This window comes from Emiliania huxleyi (assembly GCF_000372725.1).
Source record: "Emiliania huxleyi CCMP1516 unplaced genomic scaffold EMIHUscaffold_4, whole genome shotgun sequence".
NCBI classification, from domain to species: domain Eukaryota; phylum Haptophyta; order Isochrysidales; family Noelaerhabdaceae; genus Emiliania; species Emiliania huxleyi.
In genome coordinates this window covers 489,293-504,604 of record NW_005198966.1, presented here as the reverse complement: position 1 = coordinate 504,604, position 15,312 = coordinate 489,293, and the positions used below count along the sequence as shown (strand labels likewise).

The following is a 15,312-nucleotide window of genomic DNA, read 5'->3' as shown; positions in this document are numbered from 1 at the left end:
TGCGGCAGCGCCGGCGCTCTCGCCACGAAGCGGAGCAGCCCCGCCGGCGGCGCGACGGACGCACTCCCCGCCTCTTGCACGAGGGCCGTCTCGCCGCGCACGACGAGCAGGGCGCCGCTGCGCTGTCCGCCCGCCCCTGCCTCGCCGCCCCCGCCGCCCTCGCCGCCCCCGCCGCCCTCTTCGCCCCCGTCCAGCTCGAGGACCAGGAAGAGGATCGCCTGCGGCCGCGCAAGTCCAACCTCTGCAACGGCAGAGCGGCGGCAGGCCTCTTCTCGCCCTCTTCTCGCAGGCCCTGGTGCGGGCAGGCGCGCGCCGGGGTGCGAGCAGCCTCGTCGTCGCTGCTCGAGTCGCTGGACTCGTCGCCGCCGCCCGACGCACCGCCTCCGCGCCTGCCCGCCCCGGTCGGCACCGCGAAGACGTCTCCCGCGCAGACGATCCTACAGCGCCGCGCCGCCGGCGTGAGGAGGCGGCCGCGAGACGACGCGTCTGCAGAGGGTCTGCAGAGCAGAGGAGAGCAGAGGAGCCTCGGCTGGCGAAAGTGGCGGCGAAGTACGGCGGCAGCGGCGGCACCGGCGGCGGCGGGAGCGCGCGGCGGCGGCCAGCCGTACTGCTGCGGCGTGGGCGACGCCACCGGCTGCACGACGGCTCTCCGAGCGACAGGAGGCAGGGAGGTGTCCGCACTCCCGCGCCGCACGAGCACCGCCAGCGGCGGCATCGGATGGCCGCCGCCGCCGCCGCCAAGGTTGCGCCAGAGCAGTGGGGAGAGGTAGAGCACACCGTCCTCGGCGTGGTCCAGCTCGACGCCCTCGCACAGCCCAGACAGCCACCTCGGCGCCTCGCCAGCGCCGCGAGGCAATGCATGCAGGTGAGCGGGTCGACTGGGCCCGCCGAGACAGCGCAGCACGACCAGCGTGCCGGTAGGTACCCGCAGCGCGCGGAGCGTGGAGAGGCTCGCAGCGGCGCACATATTCGGGTCGGCCGCCAGCTGGCTGGCTGCATCACTGGCAGCGGAGCACCACGACTGCTCCAGCGGCCGCGCGAGGAGCGAGGCACGCAGGCCGTCGCCGGCGACGCACAGACCGTCCGCGTCAGTGACGTCGTCGGGCTGCGAGAGGAGGAGCATGGTGTGGCCGGCACTACCCCGGCAGCGGGTCGAGCCGGCAAAAGAATTTTCGGCCCGCTTAAAAAAGCCGATTTGGGGTGCTGCGTCCAGCGGCCTGTGTCCATCGGACCTGGACCGGCGATTCTCGTGGTCTTGGCGGTTCATCTCATCGCCATTCTCCTGGAGGGTTGCTGCAAAACCCGACGGTGTCGCGCAGAAGCAGGGCGTGGCGGACGAGGCAGTCACGCCACGAGCAGATGCTGAAGCGCCTCGGCGCCGCGTTCACCAATCTCTTCCGCGTCCCGCCAGCCAAGGATGTTGCACCATCTGGAGCGCCAGAGGCCTCCACCGACACGCTCTCAGCCGCATCGCATTCTGCTGCGCCCGTTGCTGCGCCGACCTCGGTGGTGCCGTCGGCGGGCGCATCAGCTGCTTCCACTCACGGATTGGACGCAGTTGCCTCCGTTCCTGGAGCCGCGCCCGCCGCCACAACCACACTTGACGCGCCCGCAGCAGCCACACCCACCGCACCCGCCGGGCCCTCTGCCCAACCCACAGCCGCGCCGGCGGCGCCAGCAGCGGGCGGTTCGGTCGCCGACATGCTGATTTCGGCGCTGGTGGCCGAGTTCGAGCGCCAGGGCTTCAGCAGCCGTGAGCAGGTGGCGTCGATGACGCGTGCGCAGGTCGAGAACGTCGTGCTTCAATTCGTGAGCGGCGAGCCCGACACGCTCCTGCCCACGCGAGAAGGCGATCTGAAGACGGCGCTGCTGCCGGACGTGGCCGAGGCGGGCGACGAGCGCCAATGCCGCGCGTTGCTCGCGGCCGGCGCGCGTCCCGACGCGCGCCGGCGTACGGGCGAGACCGCGCTGGCGCTTGCCGCCAAGAATGGCCACGTCGCGTGCGTCGGCGCGCTGCTCGGCGCGCACGCCGACCCACATGCGAGCATGCCCGACGGCCGGACGGCGCTGCACGCCGCGTGCGCCGCCTCGTTCGAGGAGACCGCCCTCGCGCTGGTCGACGCGGGCGCGAGCCTGAGCGCGCGCTCCGCGAGCGGCAACACACCGCTCCAGCTGCTCAGCACGTCGGCGTATGCGGCGCTGCCCGTCGATCTGCTGGGCGGCGCGCCTACTGGCAGCGACGCGCCATGGGCCAAGCGCCCCATGCCATCGCGTGGCGGCTTGGACATCGAGGTGGCGCTAGCGAGCGCTCGCGAGGCGATGGCGGTGCGCCTCGCCCGTTACGCCACCGGCGCGCTCCAAGCGTCGCCGCTCGAGATTGGGCGCGACCCCTCCTTCCCGCGCCGGCTGTACGAGTGGCGGCGCTGGAGCCCGAGCGTGCACGGCTTCTTCCCACGGGCCTTCCGCGAGGTGGTGTGGCTGCTGCTGCTGCACGCGCGGCGCGGCACGGGCGCGGGCGGCCTCGCCCTCCTGCCTCCGGACCTGCTGCTCGACGTGCTGCGCAAGCTGACGCGCGACGACGTCGAGGTGGCGGCGGACGAGCGTCGCGCCTTCGAGAACGCTGTGCCAAAGGCGACCTCGCCCATGATCGACTGCCGCCCCGTGATGCTGCGCGGATGGCCGCACGTGGTCGCCGCGGCGGATACACTCGCCCGTGGGCGGGCGGGGAGCGACGGCGGCTCGTCGGGTCGTGGTGGGTCATGACGTTGACCCCCCTCTTGGTCGACGGTCTGACCAGGTGGAGGTGGGGGGGGGTACCTCACTCCCCTGTCGCTCAGCGGTCCCGAGCCAGCGGCAGCTGACCCCCCCTCCCCTCGGTCAGCTAGGGTCCGGGGCGGCGGAGCCCCGGCGGGGTGCGGGGCGGAGCCCCGCCCGCGAAGAAAATGTTGCGTTTTTGCAAGCAAAAATATCGGTCGTGCCCTTGTGCCTTGACCCGACGTGTTTTACGTCCACCTGGGGCCACCTAAGTGAGGGAGGCGACAAACGAGCGAGTAGCGCCCCCAGGGCCCTCCTCCTGGCTCCCTGCGCCCCCAGCCCTTTGAGTGGGTCCCCTGGGACACAGCGAGCCGGCCCGACCATGCAGGGTCGGTCCCCCCGAGTGCTGTGAACGTAATGAGTGGTAGGTGTGAAAAGCCACCAAAACACTAAAAAGCGTGAAGAGGCGCGCGTGGGTCTCAGGCTCGGCACGAGTGCAAGCCTGGCCTTCCTTCACCACCCAGGCGAGGGGCCTGGGCGCGTCGGGGGGACGCCGAGCAGCGGCTGGTGTGCCCCCTCACTACTTCAGATGGTACGCGCGAGGGCCCGCGTACCTGTACGGCTGCCCACGAACGGTCCACATCGCGGCTCATGGCACCGGCGCGGCGCTGGAGAGCTTGCCCTCGGTGGTGAAGGAAGCCCGGCGCCCGCCACTCTTGAGGGCCGGTTGCCCTGGGGCCGGCAGAGGCAGCTACGTCCCCTTTTCCGGTTACGAAGGACCGAAAAAGAAACACGATTTTGCCGGCCAAGACAGAGCCTCGGCAGGTGCAGTTAGCGACCAACGATGGTCGCGATGTCGACGTTGTCCGGGAAGACGTTGTCCGGGAACGACCCGGACAGGTATCAGAAGCAGAAGAAGGCGGCGGCGGCGCGCGAGAGGCGAGAGCGAGCCAAGATCGAGAAGCAGTCCGCCAAGATGGCCGCGGCGGCGGCGGAGGCGGTCGCGGCGGCGGGAAGCAAGCGGCCGGCCGAGACGGCACCGGACAAGGATCCGGCCGGCGGCCGGGCGAAGCGCGGGCCGGCAGCGGGCGGCGGCGGCGGCGGGCGGAGCGGCGGCGGCGCGTGCGACAGCGACGGGTCGCGGCTCAACGCGGCGCTGCAGGCGGAAGTGATCGCGCTGAAGGCGCAACTGGCGGCGAAGACTGAGGCGGCGGCGGCGGCGTCGCTGGCGCACGCGGCCAAGACGGCGGAGCTGGCGCGAGCGCGGGAGGCGCTGTTGCCGAAGTCTGGGCCGCTCGAACCGGTCAGCATCGAGCAACGCAACGAAGCCTTTCGCGTGCGCTCCGACGGCCAGGCGCGAGGCGACGCGGCGACCGTGCGGGCTTCGCAGCGAGCGGTATCCAAGACCGCCGATTCTTTGCCGGCCGATCCGTACCAGGCGGGCGTCGTGCTCGACGCCGTCGTGAAGAGGTACCCGGAGGCGGCGGCCTCCGTCGGCCTGCGAACGCAGTCCGACGTCTCTTTGGCTGAGGAGCTGCTCGGGCGCGTGCGCAAGTCACTCGCGGGCATCTTCGCGACGGACGGGAAGCGGTCGCGCGGGTCGCTGTCGAACGATGAGCATCAGGCGGTCGACACACTGCTCGTCTTTCTGGCGCAGGAGGAGGAGGGCGAGGCGCTGCAGCGCGGCCGACACGCGAAGAAGGCGAAGGCGGACGGCGGCGAGGTGCCGGTCGCCAAGGTGTCGCGCGTGCGCGAGATCGCTGAGCTGCTCGGCATGTCGCCGTCCACCACGCACCGCCGCCTCGTTGCGGCCCTCGAGCGGCGGCGCAAGCTGGATGACCCCGAGCTGCGGGCGTATTGGCTTGCAACGCGGACGCTGCTCGGCCACCGGCACAGTGACGAGGTGAAGCGCATGGTGCTCGAGTTCTACGTGGCGCACCCCTCGATCAAGCGCTCGCCCATCAAGTCCGACGTGCTGAAATTCAAGGACGACCAGGGCGAGGACATCTTCGTGCCCAAGCTGTTGAGCGAGGTCTCGCTGACGGACGTGTACCTCGACTTCAAAAAGGCCAACCCGACCGTCATCATTGGCGAGGCTGCCTTCCGGAAGCTGAGGCCACGCGAGCTGCGGCGCATGACCAAGCGCCACTTGGACATGTGCGGCTGCCGGCGCGCGCACCGCGCCGCGCTGCCACGTGCCTGCCCGTGCGTGAATCTTCTGCGTGCTTCTCCTAGGTACTGCATCGAGTTCCGGCTCCAGCACCAGGCCCTGAACCGGGCGCGCGCGTCGCTCGCCAAGCGGCACGGCGCCGGCTACACGGCCGCGTACGACCACGCCGCGCCCAAGGACGCCGTCGCTGCCTCGCTGTGCCAGCCATGCGACGCGACGGGCTCGGCGAGCCTGACGTGCGCCGTAGATGCAATTTCGGTCGTGGCTCACTCTATTCTCGCTGTCACAGCCTGTAGCCAGAGAAGATGGACCCAAGCTGTTGTTTTTACGCTAAAAATCCAAAACCACACACCCGAATCGCTTCGAACATTATTATGAGTAGAAACACTCTAGGCGGATACTCTCCGACACATTTGCTCGAGGGGCACCTGCCACCGGCAAAAAAACCAACCCCGCTACGGTAGCGCTACACGTTACAGTAAGCGCTCTCTCTCAGGTGCATACTCGGCCGCTGCAAGCACTGCGGGGTGTCCAAGATGAAGACGAGCCCGCGCGAGGAGGACACGTCGGCGACCGCCTACCGCGTCACACACCAGGTGTATGAGACACGTGAGGTGGAGACGTCGTACGTCGACGAGACCACTGGCGACCGCAAGAAGACGTCGAAGCTGATGCTGGTCGAGAAGACCGTGCCTATCGGCGAATTCATGCAGCAGTACCGAGAGAAACTGCAATACTTCTGCTTTCACAACCAGATGGCAAAGTGGACCTGGATGGTGCGCAAAGACAGGGCGGCCATTCGGAAAGGTGACCTCTCGCTGATCATGGACTACTCGGAGAAACTCAACCGCCTGCGCAGGACGCAGATTCAGACTGAGCATTGGGTCAATACCGCTATCACTATCGAGGTGGCTGTGGCTGAGGGGTTCAAGGCGACGATCCCGGCGGACGACCCGGTGCTGGCCGGGCTCGCCTCCATGTCGCCTGAGGAGCGGGGCAAGGAGCTCGACTCGCTCGGTGTGCTAGAGAAGCAGATCTACTACCACTGCTCTGACTACAAGGCGCAAGAGGCCAAAGTGACGACGCACAACATGCGTGTCATGCTGGATGAGCTGCTGCAAGCGAATGTGCTACTAGACGGGGGCACTGTGTGGCTCAAGACGGACGGGTGCGCTAAACAGTACAAGTGCAGCAAAGCCATGTACCTGCTCTGCGTGCTAGTCGCTGACCTGCGGGCGAAAGGGAAGCGTGTGACCATCGACCAGATGCTGGAGGTCACGGGGCACGGCAAGGACGAGGCGGACGGGCACGGGGGCGTGTTTAAGAACTGGCTCACCGGCGAGATGATGCGGTCGGACTTCATGGAGGGGGACGAGTCGGTCGTCGCCTCGTCTGACGCAAGGGAGGGAGAGGCTGTCAGCTTCGCAGATGCGTGCGCGAAGCGCGCGCGTGAGGGTTTTGGCGACCTCAAGCCGGCCGGGATGAACTCCAAGCGGCGCGAGAAGTCGAACACCGCCGCGCGGCACGTGCGCACCTACGAGGAGCACGACATTCGTGACGCGCCCGCCATCAAGGAGATGACCGCCGCGCTGGCTGCCGACGCGGAGGAGGGCGAGGACTCGAGGATCAAAGCCACGCTCGGCCACAACAACTTCCGGGCCGACCCCGACCTGCAGAAGGACGGGAAGTACGTCATTGCCGCGCGGCGGCTCGGGTGCCTTTGCGACGGCTGCCGCCGGGCCCTGGCGCGGCCGATCGCGACGCGCTATCAGCCGCACGACGACTGCGTGCACGCCGCAGCCTTTGGGCGCGACAACGACTGGAAACTGTGTGAGCTAGTGAGCAAGGACGGGGCGTCGGAGGAGCTCATCGAGGAGGACGCGCAGCTGCAGCTCGAGGCGCGGACCGACGGGGTGGTGAGCGGGTTGGTGGCGGGCGATAACATTGCCTTTGCAACGGCGGACGAGGTCTACTACGCGCGGGCGCTAGGGCCGGCGTACCGGCTCGACGCGGACGTGGAGCTCGAGGAGCTTGAGGGCGGAGACGGCAAGGCGATTCAGCTAGAGAAGGGGAGCCTCGTCATCGACGCCTGGTACTACAACAAGGTCCCTGGCGTGAGCAACTGGATGACTCCTTTTGAGGAGGGCGCGGCGGGAGGGCGGGTGCGCATCCCGTCGCACCTCATCCTTCACGCCGGGTTCGCCATGCCGCTGGCTGTCGTACCTGCGCAGCGGGCTGCGGGGAAGAAGAAGAAGAAGGCCTGGGGGCTCCCTGAGGCCAAGGCCGAGGCGGTGGCTAAGGGTGCGGTGGTGGTGTCGGCAGAGGTGCGGGCGGCGTGCGTGGAGGAGTTGTCGCGCCGCGACGAGTAGAGACCTATACATGTGTCTTGAGCGTAAATCGACCGCCCCCTCGCAGCGTGGGGCTACGGCGCCGGCGCGCCTGGGTCTCCGCTCGCCGCGACGCGACACTGGAGACGCCGCCGCCGAAGACCGTCGCCGCTTGCGACTCGCGTCGGGCCACGGGTAGTGAGCACCTTCCAGCCCGGAAGGAGGGATGAGAGCGGCCACGTGGCTCGGTTGTGCTACTGTGTGCCTTGTGTGCCGCCCTCGGCGTTTCACAATACAGGGTTATCAGCCGCGGTCCGTGCGAGCGACGCGCTGGCACAACCCGCTCGCACGCCCGCAGCGGCACACGCGCGGCGCCGCTGTGGGAAACCTGGCTTCTTCTGGGGCTAGCTGAAGCTACGAGCAACACCTCTGCCAACTCCCGGCGTTCCCCGACGCGCAGCACGCCCACGGCAGCTCACCGCGCACCCGGGAAGGGGGGCGCTGTCGTCTTGGGGCCCAGCTGCGCGAAAAACACCTCACCCCTTGTGTGCCTTGAAGACTTGTCGCCTGTGCCACCGACCGCCGCGGCCGCCCTCCCGGTGTGGCAGATAATAGCCCAAGTCGAAGTACGAAGAGTGCGCCCCCCCCACACCCTCGGTAGGGCGTTCTTTGGGGCCACAGCGCCCAAAATCCACCAAAATGTGGGATTTCGCGCAAGCAACTTGACTCTGAATACTGAAAAGCTAGCCATATCCCTGCGGTGAGCGCTGTGGTCGCTGTAGACTGGCTCCGACTTGACGGCGGCATGGAGACGTGATGCCTCCATGCCGCCGTCGAGTCAAAATCGACATGCGAGTCGATCTTTGGCCCGCCAGAGGGATATGCGGCGTTTCGGGCGACAACAGCGCTGCGACCGCGAAGTGGCGGTGGACATGCTCCCACATTGCCGACGCGGCGCCGGAGTGGCCGGCGCTGCTCGCCGCGACCACGACGGCTACTCCGCTGCTCCGGGCCGACCTGTCCTACCCGACGGTGGCACTCTTCCACGTCTCGCTCACGCTGAGAAAAATTCTGAAACGGCGTGCAGCAGAGTCACCGACGAGTCGGTCCGCGTGACTCCTCGTGTCGCGCATCGTTCTCACACATCCATAAACTCACTTTGGCCCACTAAAGCGAAGTCTGAATCCTCAATCCTCAGATTTTAGCGATTTCGCCGCGCTCGGCGAACCTCGACAGCGCCTTCGGTGGCATGCAGCTCTTTGCGCCAGAAGCCTGGAGAGCAGCTCCTCTGCTGCTCACACGCTCTGCACAGTTGACACAGCCTACTGTGCGGCTGCCACAGCTGTCACAGCGATGGGCTCGCCCTCACTGGCCCTCAGTCACTTGTGCTGCGGCTTGTGGTGAGCGACAGTGCTCGGCGACTGCCGGCACACTGTGAGACCATGGGTGTGAGGCTAAACCACGCTACCAGCGCTTGGTCACATCGGCCCTGAGGTCAGATCCATCTACTCTGTTGATGAGAAGACTTGTCTACTGGCTGGAGCCGAGCAGGAGGGCCCGGCGCACAACCGTCAACGACTCACCCTCCACACCCCGCGTAGAAGAAGAACAACGGGGTGCAGTGTGTGGGAGGCACGTGCATCAGGCCATGGGCGCGGGAGGGGATGCTCAAGCAGCTGCCGTGGAGAACCGAGAATATAAAAAGAATTCTTAAAATACAAGCCGCGCTCTCACAGCACTAAAAAAGAATTTTAACGTAAATTTCACAGCATACGGCTTTACGCTCGCCCTCGGACAGATGTCAGTTCTGGGCGCGGCATCTATCTCGATAACAGGCGCCTACTAAGTGGAAGGTCCTCCTCATCAGTCGAGGAGTTCTCCTCCACCGCGTTCCTCCGCGCTTCGGCGCTGGAGCCGCCGGAGCCGCCGCCGCGGCTCGTAGCAGCGAATAGCGAGTTCCGGAAGGTGATCCTCGCCTTCAGCCGCGGCACCGCCTTGATCACCTCGGTGAACTCCTCGTAGTTTTGGAACGTGAGCCAAAGGTAGCCCTTGGGCGAGTCTGCAACAGAAGGGGGGGGCAAAGTGGGTCGCGTTGCGGTGGCGGAGAGGGCGCGGGGCGGTCCACCGGGGCTGGCGAAGCAGTCGTAGTAGCGTACGAGCTTGTCCATTGGCACCTCCACAAGGCCGCGGACCTTGAGCACGTTGCTCCGCTTGTCAAAGACAGCCTGACTAATGCTCGACGTCCGCATCTTGAGGGTGACGATGCCGACGCCCGGCACCTCCCGCGGTGGCACCCAGTGGAAGATGTCCGGCTCAAAGACGACCGTGCCATCGCCAGACATCCACGTGCCGACCTTGATCTCCTCGCACCACTTCTTGATCACTACCGGCTTTGGCTTTGGCTTGACGCCAAGGCCTCCCAATAGCGCTCCCTCATCGACACACTGCCGCACCCTCCGAAAGCCACCGCTGTGGACAGTCCAGCTCGTGGCCGGCCTTGTCGCCGCGCGTTGTCGCCGCGCCGCAGTGGTCGCATGCCGCCGGCAGCCGCGCGATCATTCGCTCAGCGAAGCGGTTGCGGTTTGGCTGCGCAAGGGAGTGGAGGGGCTCGCGGCACGTCGGGCACAGCCGCGTGGTCAGGCCGCGGTCGCATTCGGCGCAGACGAGGTGGTCTGCTTGGCACTGGTGGATGTGCCCGTCGCGGACTTCGAGACACACGGGGCACTCGAGATGCTCTGCCGACAGCATATAAAGGCACACCCAAGCGCTTTGGCGCGCGACGGCACCTCCGGCCTGGTTTCTCTCTTTCTATTAGCTCTTTTAAGATACCCGTAGGTGAACTTTCGACAGGGTTTGCGATGAGGAGGATCCGAACGTGGTATTCGGGTGACTAGATCACTACCGCCGAAGCGCAAGCGCTTGGAGCAAGGGAACTGCCACGTATGGGTCCCAGACTAGCACCCCACCTTTTAGGTTAGGATTAGAGTTAGGATTAGGGTTAATCAGGCGTTTTCTTCTTAAATCGACCTTCAAGAAAAGAAATATCGGTGCGCGGGCATCCGCGCCCCTCCCCCATGATGAAGCGCGACCTCAAGGACGTCACTCGCGAGTACGCCAGCGACCTGCGGCGGAGCGGCGAGAAAAAGATGAAGGGCGAGCACGTCGTCGAGATCCTCACGCGGCAGCACGGCGGACGCTATCCGGTGGCTATGAACGATGGAACACGGCCAACCGTCTGCGGTGCGCTAAGAGAGGCACTCGGCAAAGCTCCGTACGACAAGCTCTGCTTACCGCCGAAAAAGGGCGACTTCATCGTGCCGGAGCTTCCGTCTGATGCGGCGCCCGATGTGGTGGCGGCGCCGCCCTCGCTTAAAGCACTGTACACGCGCTTCCCGGATAACGCGGCCGACCTGCTGCGAGATGGCGCGCTGCTGGTCCAGCTGCTCAATCCGGCGGAGGTGAGCACCGTCCTTCACCAACTGTCCACACAGAAGACGGACAAGAAGGCGCCGCGCAGGCTGGATCACTCACAAGGGAACGGGTACGCCGGAGAGTACGCGGATCTGACGAAGCCGCTGCCAGACCTCCTGCAGCGCTGCCAGGACGCGGCGCGGAAATGGCTCATCGACCATGCAGGCCCGCTTTGCGAGGTGAAGAGGAAGGAAAAGAGGGGCGGGACGGACGTCACTGTGACCATGTCTGGCAAGGACGCGCTGGACAAGTCCAAGGCCCTGCTGCTGCGGTACGGGTTGGGCGGCATCAACTTCGCGCACCGCGACTCGTGCGGCGACTTCCAGGCCCTGCTCCTCCTCTCGCAGCCGGGCGTCGACTATACGGGTGGCGAATTCTACCTGGCCGACGCCAACCCACCGTTTGAAACGCAGCCCTTCCCCTTTGCCGCCGCGGGCGAGCTGCTCCTCTTTCGCGGCCGCCAGGGCCACGGCGCGGTCGAGTGGAAGCACGGCATGCAAGAGGTGAAGGCCGGCAGTGCGAAAGTGACGCGTCGCGTGGCGGTCGGGTTCTTCCAGTAAGTAAAGAAAGAAAACGGACAACCCAAGGGAGGGATGGTGGGAGGTTCTTCCAGTATGCAGTAAGTACTTTGCGCGCGCCTGGTCTGAACTTTCTTTGTTTCTTATCAAAGCACGGGCGAGAGCAAAGAAAGAAAGAAAGAAACACGCCAAGGGAGGGATGGGAGGACGGCACGCCGCCACCACACACCGGCGAAGCAATTCTACGCAAAGTTTTTTATTTGTCGCGTTGTTTCGCGGCCGGTGATTGACCCGAGCAAGCTGCGATGCATCCCGCCAAGGCCGCCGCCGCGCTGGCCTCGAAGCGGCTGCGCACGCTCGTCCTCAACGCAGATTACTCTCCACTCTCCGCCTGCCACCCGGTGCGCGGCGCTCTGCTCCTCCGAGAGAACAAGGCGCACGAGGTGGAGAGCACCGACATCCTGCTTTTCTCGGAGAAGCTCTCCCTCCGCGCGCCCGCCGTGATAGTGCTCACGCAATACCAGTCCATCGGGAAGCCGCGCCGAACCGGCAACTCGACCCGCCCACGTATCCTACAGCGCGACGCATGTGTCTGCCAGTACTGTGGCGGCGTTGCCAGAACGGTTGATCACGTGATTCCGAAGAGCGACGGCGGGAGGGACACGTGGACCAACATGGTTGCCTGCTGCGCCAAGTGCAACGCTAGGAAGGGTGCACTGTCGCTCAAGCAGTCTGGTATGCGCCTGTTGCGAGAGCCTCTCGAGCCGCGGCCAGCGGACATGATGCGGCAAAAGCTGTCTGCGTACAGGCTGCGGCCACACTCGGCGGTCGCCTCTGCATGGGAAAAGTATCTGTGACCGCCACGGAGAGCTGTGACCTGGCTGTGAGACAGAGAGCGCGCGCTCTCAGACTCAGAGACGCTGCTGCAGGGGGAAGTCACAGCTCTGACACCACCCCTGCACCTCTCTGAGGCTCTGACGGGCTGTACCATAATCCATGTGTTGTGTGAAAGAAACTTTACGAGTCTAGGACTACGAGTACCGCGGGTAGCGGAGGCCTCTTCTACCACAGAACAGTACGAGAGAAGCCATAGCCGAGTCGACGCTCGTATCTCGTACGTCAAGACTCAAGACTCCATACCGCGGGTCGCGGCGCGGGCGGTGAGCCGCGCCGCGACGAGCGCGCAGGCCGTGCCGCCCGCGAGGGTGAGGAGGCCGTACTCGGGAGCGCACTCCGAGCCCGGGACCACCGCGAGCCCAAAGCCGCGCAGCCGGCCCCCGAGCTGTCTCGACATGTCGTCCCACCAGCCCCGCTCGCGGATGCTGCCCGACTGGAGGAGCCGCACGCAGAGCGCCGCGGGCGGCGGCCACGGGCGCGGCGCCTCGTTTGGGAAGTAGAGGAACGTGTTTGTGCGCACGCGCCTCTCCCTCCCGTAGATGTCCTCTCCGCTGCTCGACGAGACGAGCAGCCAGCCGCGACCGCCTCTCCGGCCGACGTCCGGCGCGCGGCGCAGGTCGGCGCTGCCGTTGATGGCGATGCGGAGGTACGGCGTGTGCGTGCGGAGGAGGAGGCCGGCCCGTGAGCCAAGCAGCGAGCGGTGCCACCCGCGCAGCGCCGCCGCCTCGTGCCTCGCCACCAGCCTCGCCCGCAGTGTGCTCACGTCGAGGGAGAGTTTGGCGAGCGCCAGCTCGCCGTCGCCGTTGGACGCCTGCAGCGCGCGCGGGAAGAGCAGCGCGTCGCCGCCGCACGCGAGTTGCGCACCGACCAGGGCGAGCACCGACCAGACCGCAAGGCTCACCACGCCAACCAGCAAGCCGCGCTCCCTCCTCGCCCGCCGCCTCCGCGCCGCCTCCTCGGCGCGCACGAAGGCCTGCCACGCCTCCCGCGCCGCGTCCGCGTCGAACGCGCGGCTACAATCCGCGCCAAAGGCGGTATTGTAGTAGTCCTGCTCTGCGGCGGCGCCTCTTGCGAGGCTCGCATCGTACGCCGCCCGCTTGGCGTCGTCCGAGAGGATGCTCCACGCGGTGCTGATGAGCTTGAAGCGCTCCTCCGCCTCGGGGTCGTCGTTCTTGTCTGGGTGCCAATGCAGCGCCTGCTCCTTGTAGGCTCTCCGCAGCTCCTCGTGCGTGGCCGCAGGGTTGCACAGCAGGACGGCGTACAACGTGTTCTCAGTCTCGTCGTCTGCGGCGTGGGCCTCGTCGCCCATGCTGCTCGAGGTGATGGTGCCTAGCGATCTAGCGATCGTGCTGATGCCGCACAGAGCGATCTTGCGATCGCTCCTGCTGGCTTCCAACTTTTTGCGGGGTATGGTACCGTCTTCCAAAGGGAACCCCGCAAAAATCCAAAATGTTGGGAAGGAAAGACCAGGTGTTATTCTTGTAAAGCGCGCTCTACCTTCTGGCAGAAATAAGATTTTGTATTCTGCCCGGCGGCGAAGCCGTCGCGCGTCGGACCGTAAGGAACTCGTCACCCCCACGCCACCTCATACAGTGGGTTGCGGGCATTAAGAAAACAGGATTCCGCGGCACGCCGCCGTTTCTAAGCCTTTCCACAGCCCTCATCCACCCCACGCCGTGGTTTCTTAGCTCCGGGCGGGGCACTCAATCACGTCGTCTTTGTGATTGGCGCGGCTCTGACGTACGTGATCGTCGCCGCAGACAATGTCACGAGCACCTTCCCTCAGATCCCGCGCAAGGTCTTTCTCCTCGCGTCGGCGTGCTACTATGTGCCCCTCTGCTTCCTGCGTTCGATGGACTCTTTGCGTATCGTCTCGCTCCTCTCGGTGAGCTGCCTCATGCTCGCCGTGACCACGATCCTCAGCTTCTACGTCGCGCCTTCCCTGCTCGACCCCTGCGGCGGACAGGGGGTCAGCGACCCGCCCGCATCCTCGGTGTTCATGTCGTCGCCTTGCAAGGCGGCGTGTTTGGACGATCCAGCGGGAACGTGTACATCGGAGATCGTGCTGCTCGGCTCGACGGCGCAGTGCTTCGGCAAGCTGCCCTCCTTCATCCTGGCCTACTTTTGCGTTCACAACACGTTCACCATCCTGGCGGAGCTGGAGGAGCCGACCCCGGTGCGAAAGGCCAAGACAGTTGGCCTGGCAATGGCACTAATCTTTTCCTTTTACTCCATCGTGGCCACAGCCGGATACCTCACGTTTGGCAGCCTCGTCTCGAGCAACGTGCTCAACTCCTACCCGGCGGATTCTGTTGCGGTTGCCGCCGTGAGAGTCGCGCTCGCCGTCGCCGTGCTTAGCACCGTGCCGTTGCAGGCCTACCCGTCTCGCCTCAACGTCGTCTCAGTGATCGAGATGTGCACGAAGCGGAAGGAGGAGCGCATCGGGCCGCAGCGCAGCATCAAAATGACGATTAGCAGCTCGCTCAGCACCAACCTCCCTGCGACGCTCGCAACCTTTAGCACGGTAATCTCGCTCAAGGAGGCGCCCGAGACCGAAGCGCTCGGGGACTCGCTCTTCATCACGTCCACCCTCGACCGCGTCGCCGTGCTTGCGTACGTTTCTGTCGTCGTCGGAATCGCACTGTTCGTCTCCGACCTTGGCACCGTCGTCGACTTTCTCGGCTCGACTTCTGGGGACCTTATTTTCCTCATCGTGCCCTCGGTCACCTTCATCCTCGCCGGGGAGAAGCTACGCACGGCGATCCGCGCGCCAATAACATGGGCTGCGGCGGCCCTTGGCCTTCTCGGAGTCGCTGTCATGGCCAAGTTCTTGGCAGACAAGTTTGTATGAGACGGACGTGCTTATCCTGTCCAGAGCGCAGAGGTGAGTCGTGAGATCGAGTGAGAGCGTGGACCATGCTCGTGTGTAGTGTGCGGTGGACCGCCTTAATTCGGATGAGCGCATCTCGCCGCACGCGGTCGCCGTCCGGGTCCGCGCGGGGGGCGAGATCAAACCTCTAATCGTATGCACACATGCACATGCACATGCTCGAACATGCGCACGGTGTAACATGCATTCGTAAATCGTATGCGCCTGGCGGGCGGGGCCGGGGGCCTCGCGAACGCCAGCCGCCGTCGTCCCCCGTCTAGGCCGCCGTACGTACGTACCACCCCA

The 15,312-nt window shown here is 65.9% G+C and overlaps 6 protein-coding genes across 6 annotated transcripts; 4 read left to right on the top strand and 2 right to left on the bottom strand.

Annotated features, from left to right (window-relative positions):
- Nucleotides 1-1,205: 1,205 nt before the first annotated feature.
- EMIHUDRAFT_461296 (hypothetical protein) lies at nucleotides 1,206-7,293 on the top strand (the record flags this gene model as incomplete). Its single annotated transcript, XM_005770397.1, has 5 exons — nucleotides 1,206-2,713; nucleotides 2,798-2,876; nucleotides 3,655-4,911; nucleotides 4,990-5,160; nucleotides 5,421-7,293. Exons 1-5 carry the CDS (start codon nucleotides 1,360-1,362, stop codon nucleotides 7,291-7,293), a joined length of 4,734 nt encoding a protein of 1,577 aa, XP_005770454.1. The 5' UTR covers nucleotides 1,206-1,359.
- A 1,651-nt stretch (nucleotides 7,294-8,944) lies between these two features.
- EMIHUDRAFT_461295 (hypothetical protein) lies at nucleotides 8,945-9,999 on the bottom strand (the record flags this gene model as incomplete). Its single annotated transcript, XM_005770396.1, has 3 exons — nucleotides 8,945-9,310; nucleotides 9,377-9,667; nucleotides 9,705-9,999. The coding sequence occupies 3 exons, from the start codon at nucleotides 9,997-9,999 to the stop codon at nucleotides 9,072-9,074; spliced, it is 825 nt and encodes a 274-aa protein (XP_005770453.1). The 3' UTR covers nucleotides 8,945-9,071.
- Nucleotides 10,000-10,310: 311 nt separating this feature from the next.
- EMIHUDRAFT_432242 (hypothetical protein) lies at nucleotides 10,311-11,370 on the top strand. Its single transcript, XM_005770395.1, has 2 exons — nucleotides 10,311-11,282; nucleotides 11,346-11,370. Exon 1 carries the CDS (start codon nucleotides 10,326-10,328, stop codon nucleotides 11,280-11,282), a length of 957 nt encoding a protein of 318 aa, XP_005770452.1. The 5' UTR covers nucleotides 10,311-10,325; the 3' UTR covers nucleotides 11,346-11,370.
- A 220-nt stretch (nucleotides 11,371-11,590) lies between these two features.
- EMIHUDRAFT_57862 (hypothetical protein) lies at nucleotides 11,591-12,007 on the top strand (the record flags this gene model as incomplete). Its single annotated transcript, XM_005770394.1, has 1 exon — nucleotides 11,591-12,007. A coding segment is annotated over one exon (417 nt), but the record flags the coding sequence as incomplete, so codon positions are not given.
- A 1,175-nt stretch (nucleotides 12,008-13,182) lies between these two features.
- Nucleotides 13,183-13,446, bottom strand: EMIHUDRAFT_61729 (hypothetical protein; the record flags this gene model as incomplete). Its single annotated transcript, XM_005770393.1, has 1 exon — nucleotides 13,183-13,446. A coding segment is annotated over one exon (264 nt), but the record flags the coding sequence as incomplete, so codon positions are not given.
- Nucleotides 13,447-13,489: 43 nt separating this feature from the next.
- On the top strand, nucleotides 13,490-14,988 carry EMIHUDRAFT_196046 (hypothetical protein; the record flags this gene model as incomplete). Its single annotated transcript, XM_005770392.1, has 2 exons — nucleotides 13,490-13,607; nucleotides 13,826-14,988. 2 exons carry the CDS (start codon nucleotides 13,490-13,492, stop codon nucleotides 14,986-14,988), a joined length of 1,281 nt encoding a protein of 426 aa, XP_005770449.1.
- Nucleotides 14,989-15,312: the final 324 nt, after the last annotated feature.

Coding starts and splice junctions, on each gene's coding strand:
- EMIHUDRAFT_432242 (XM_005770395.1), top strand. CDS start 10,326: ATGATGAAGCGCGACCTCAAGGACGTCACTCGCGAGTACGCCAGCGAC.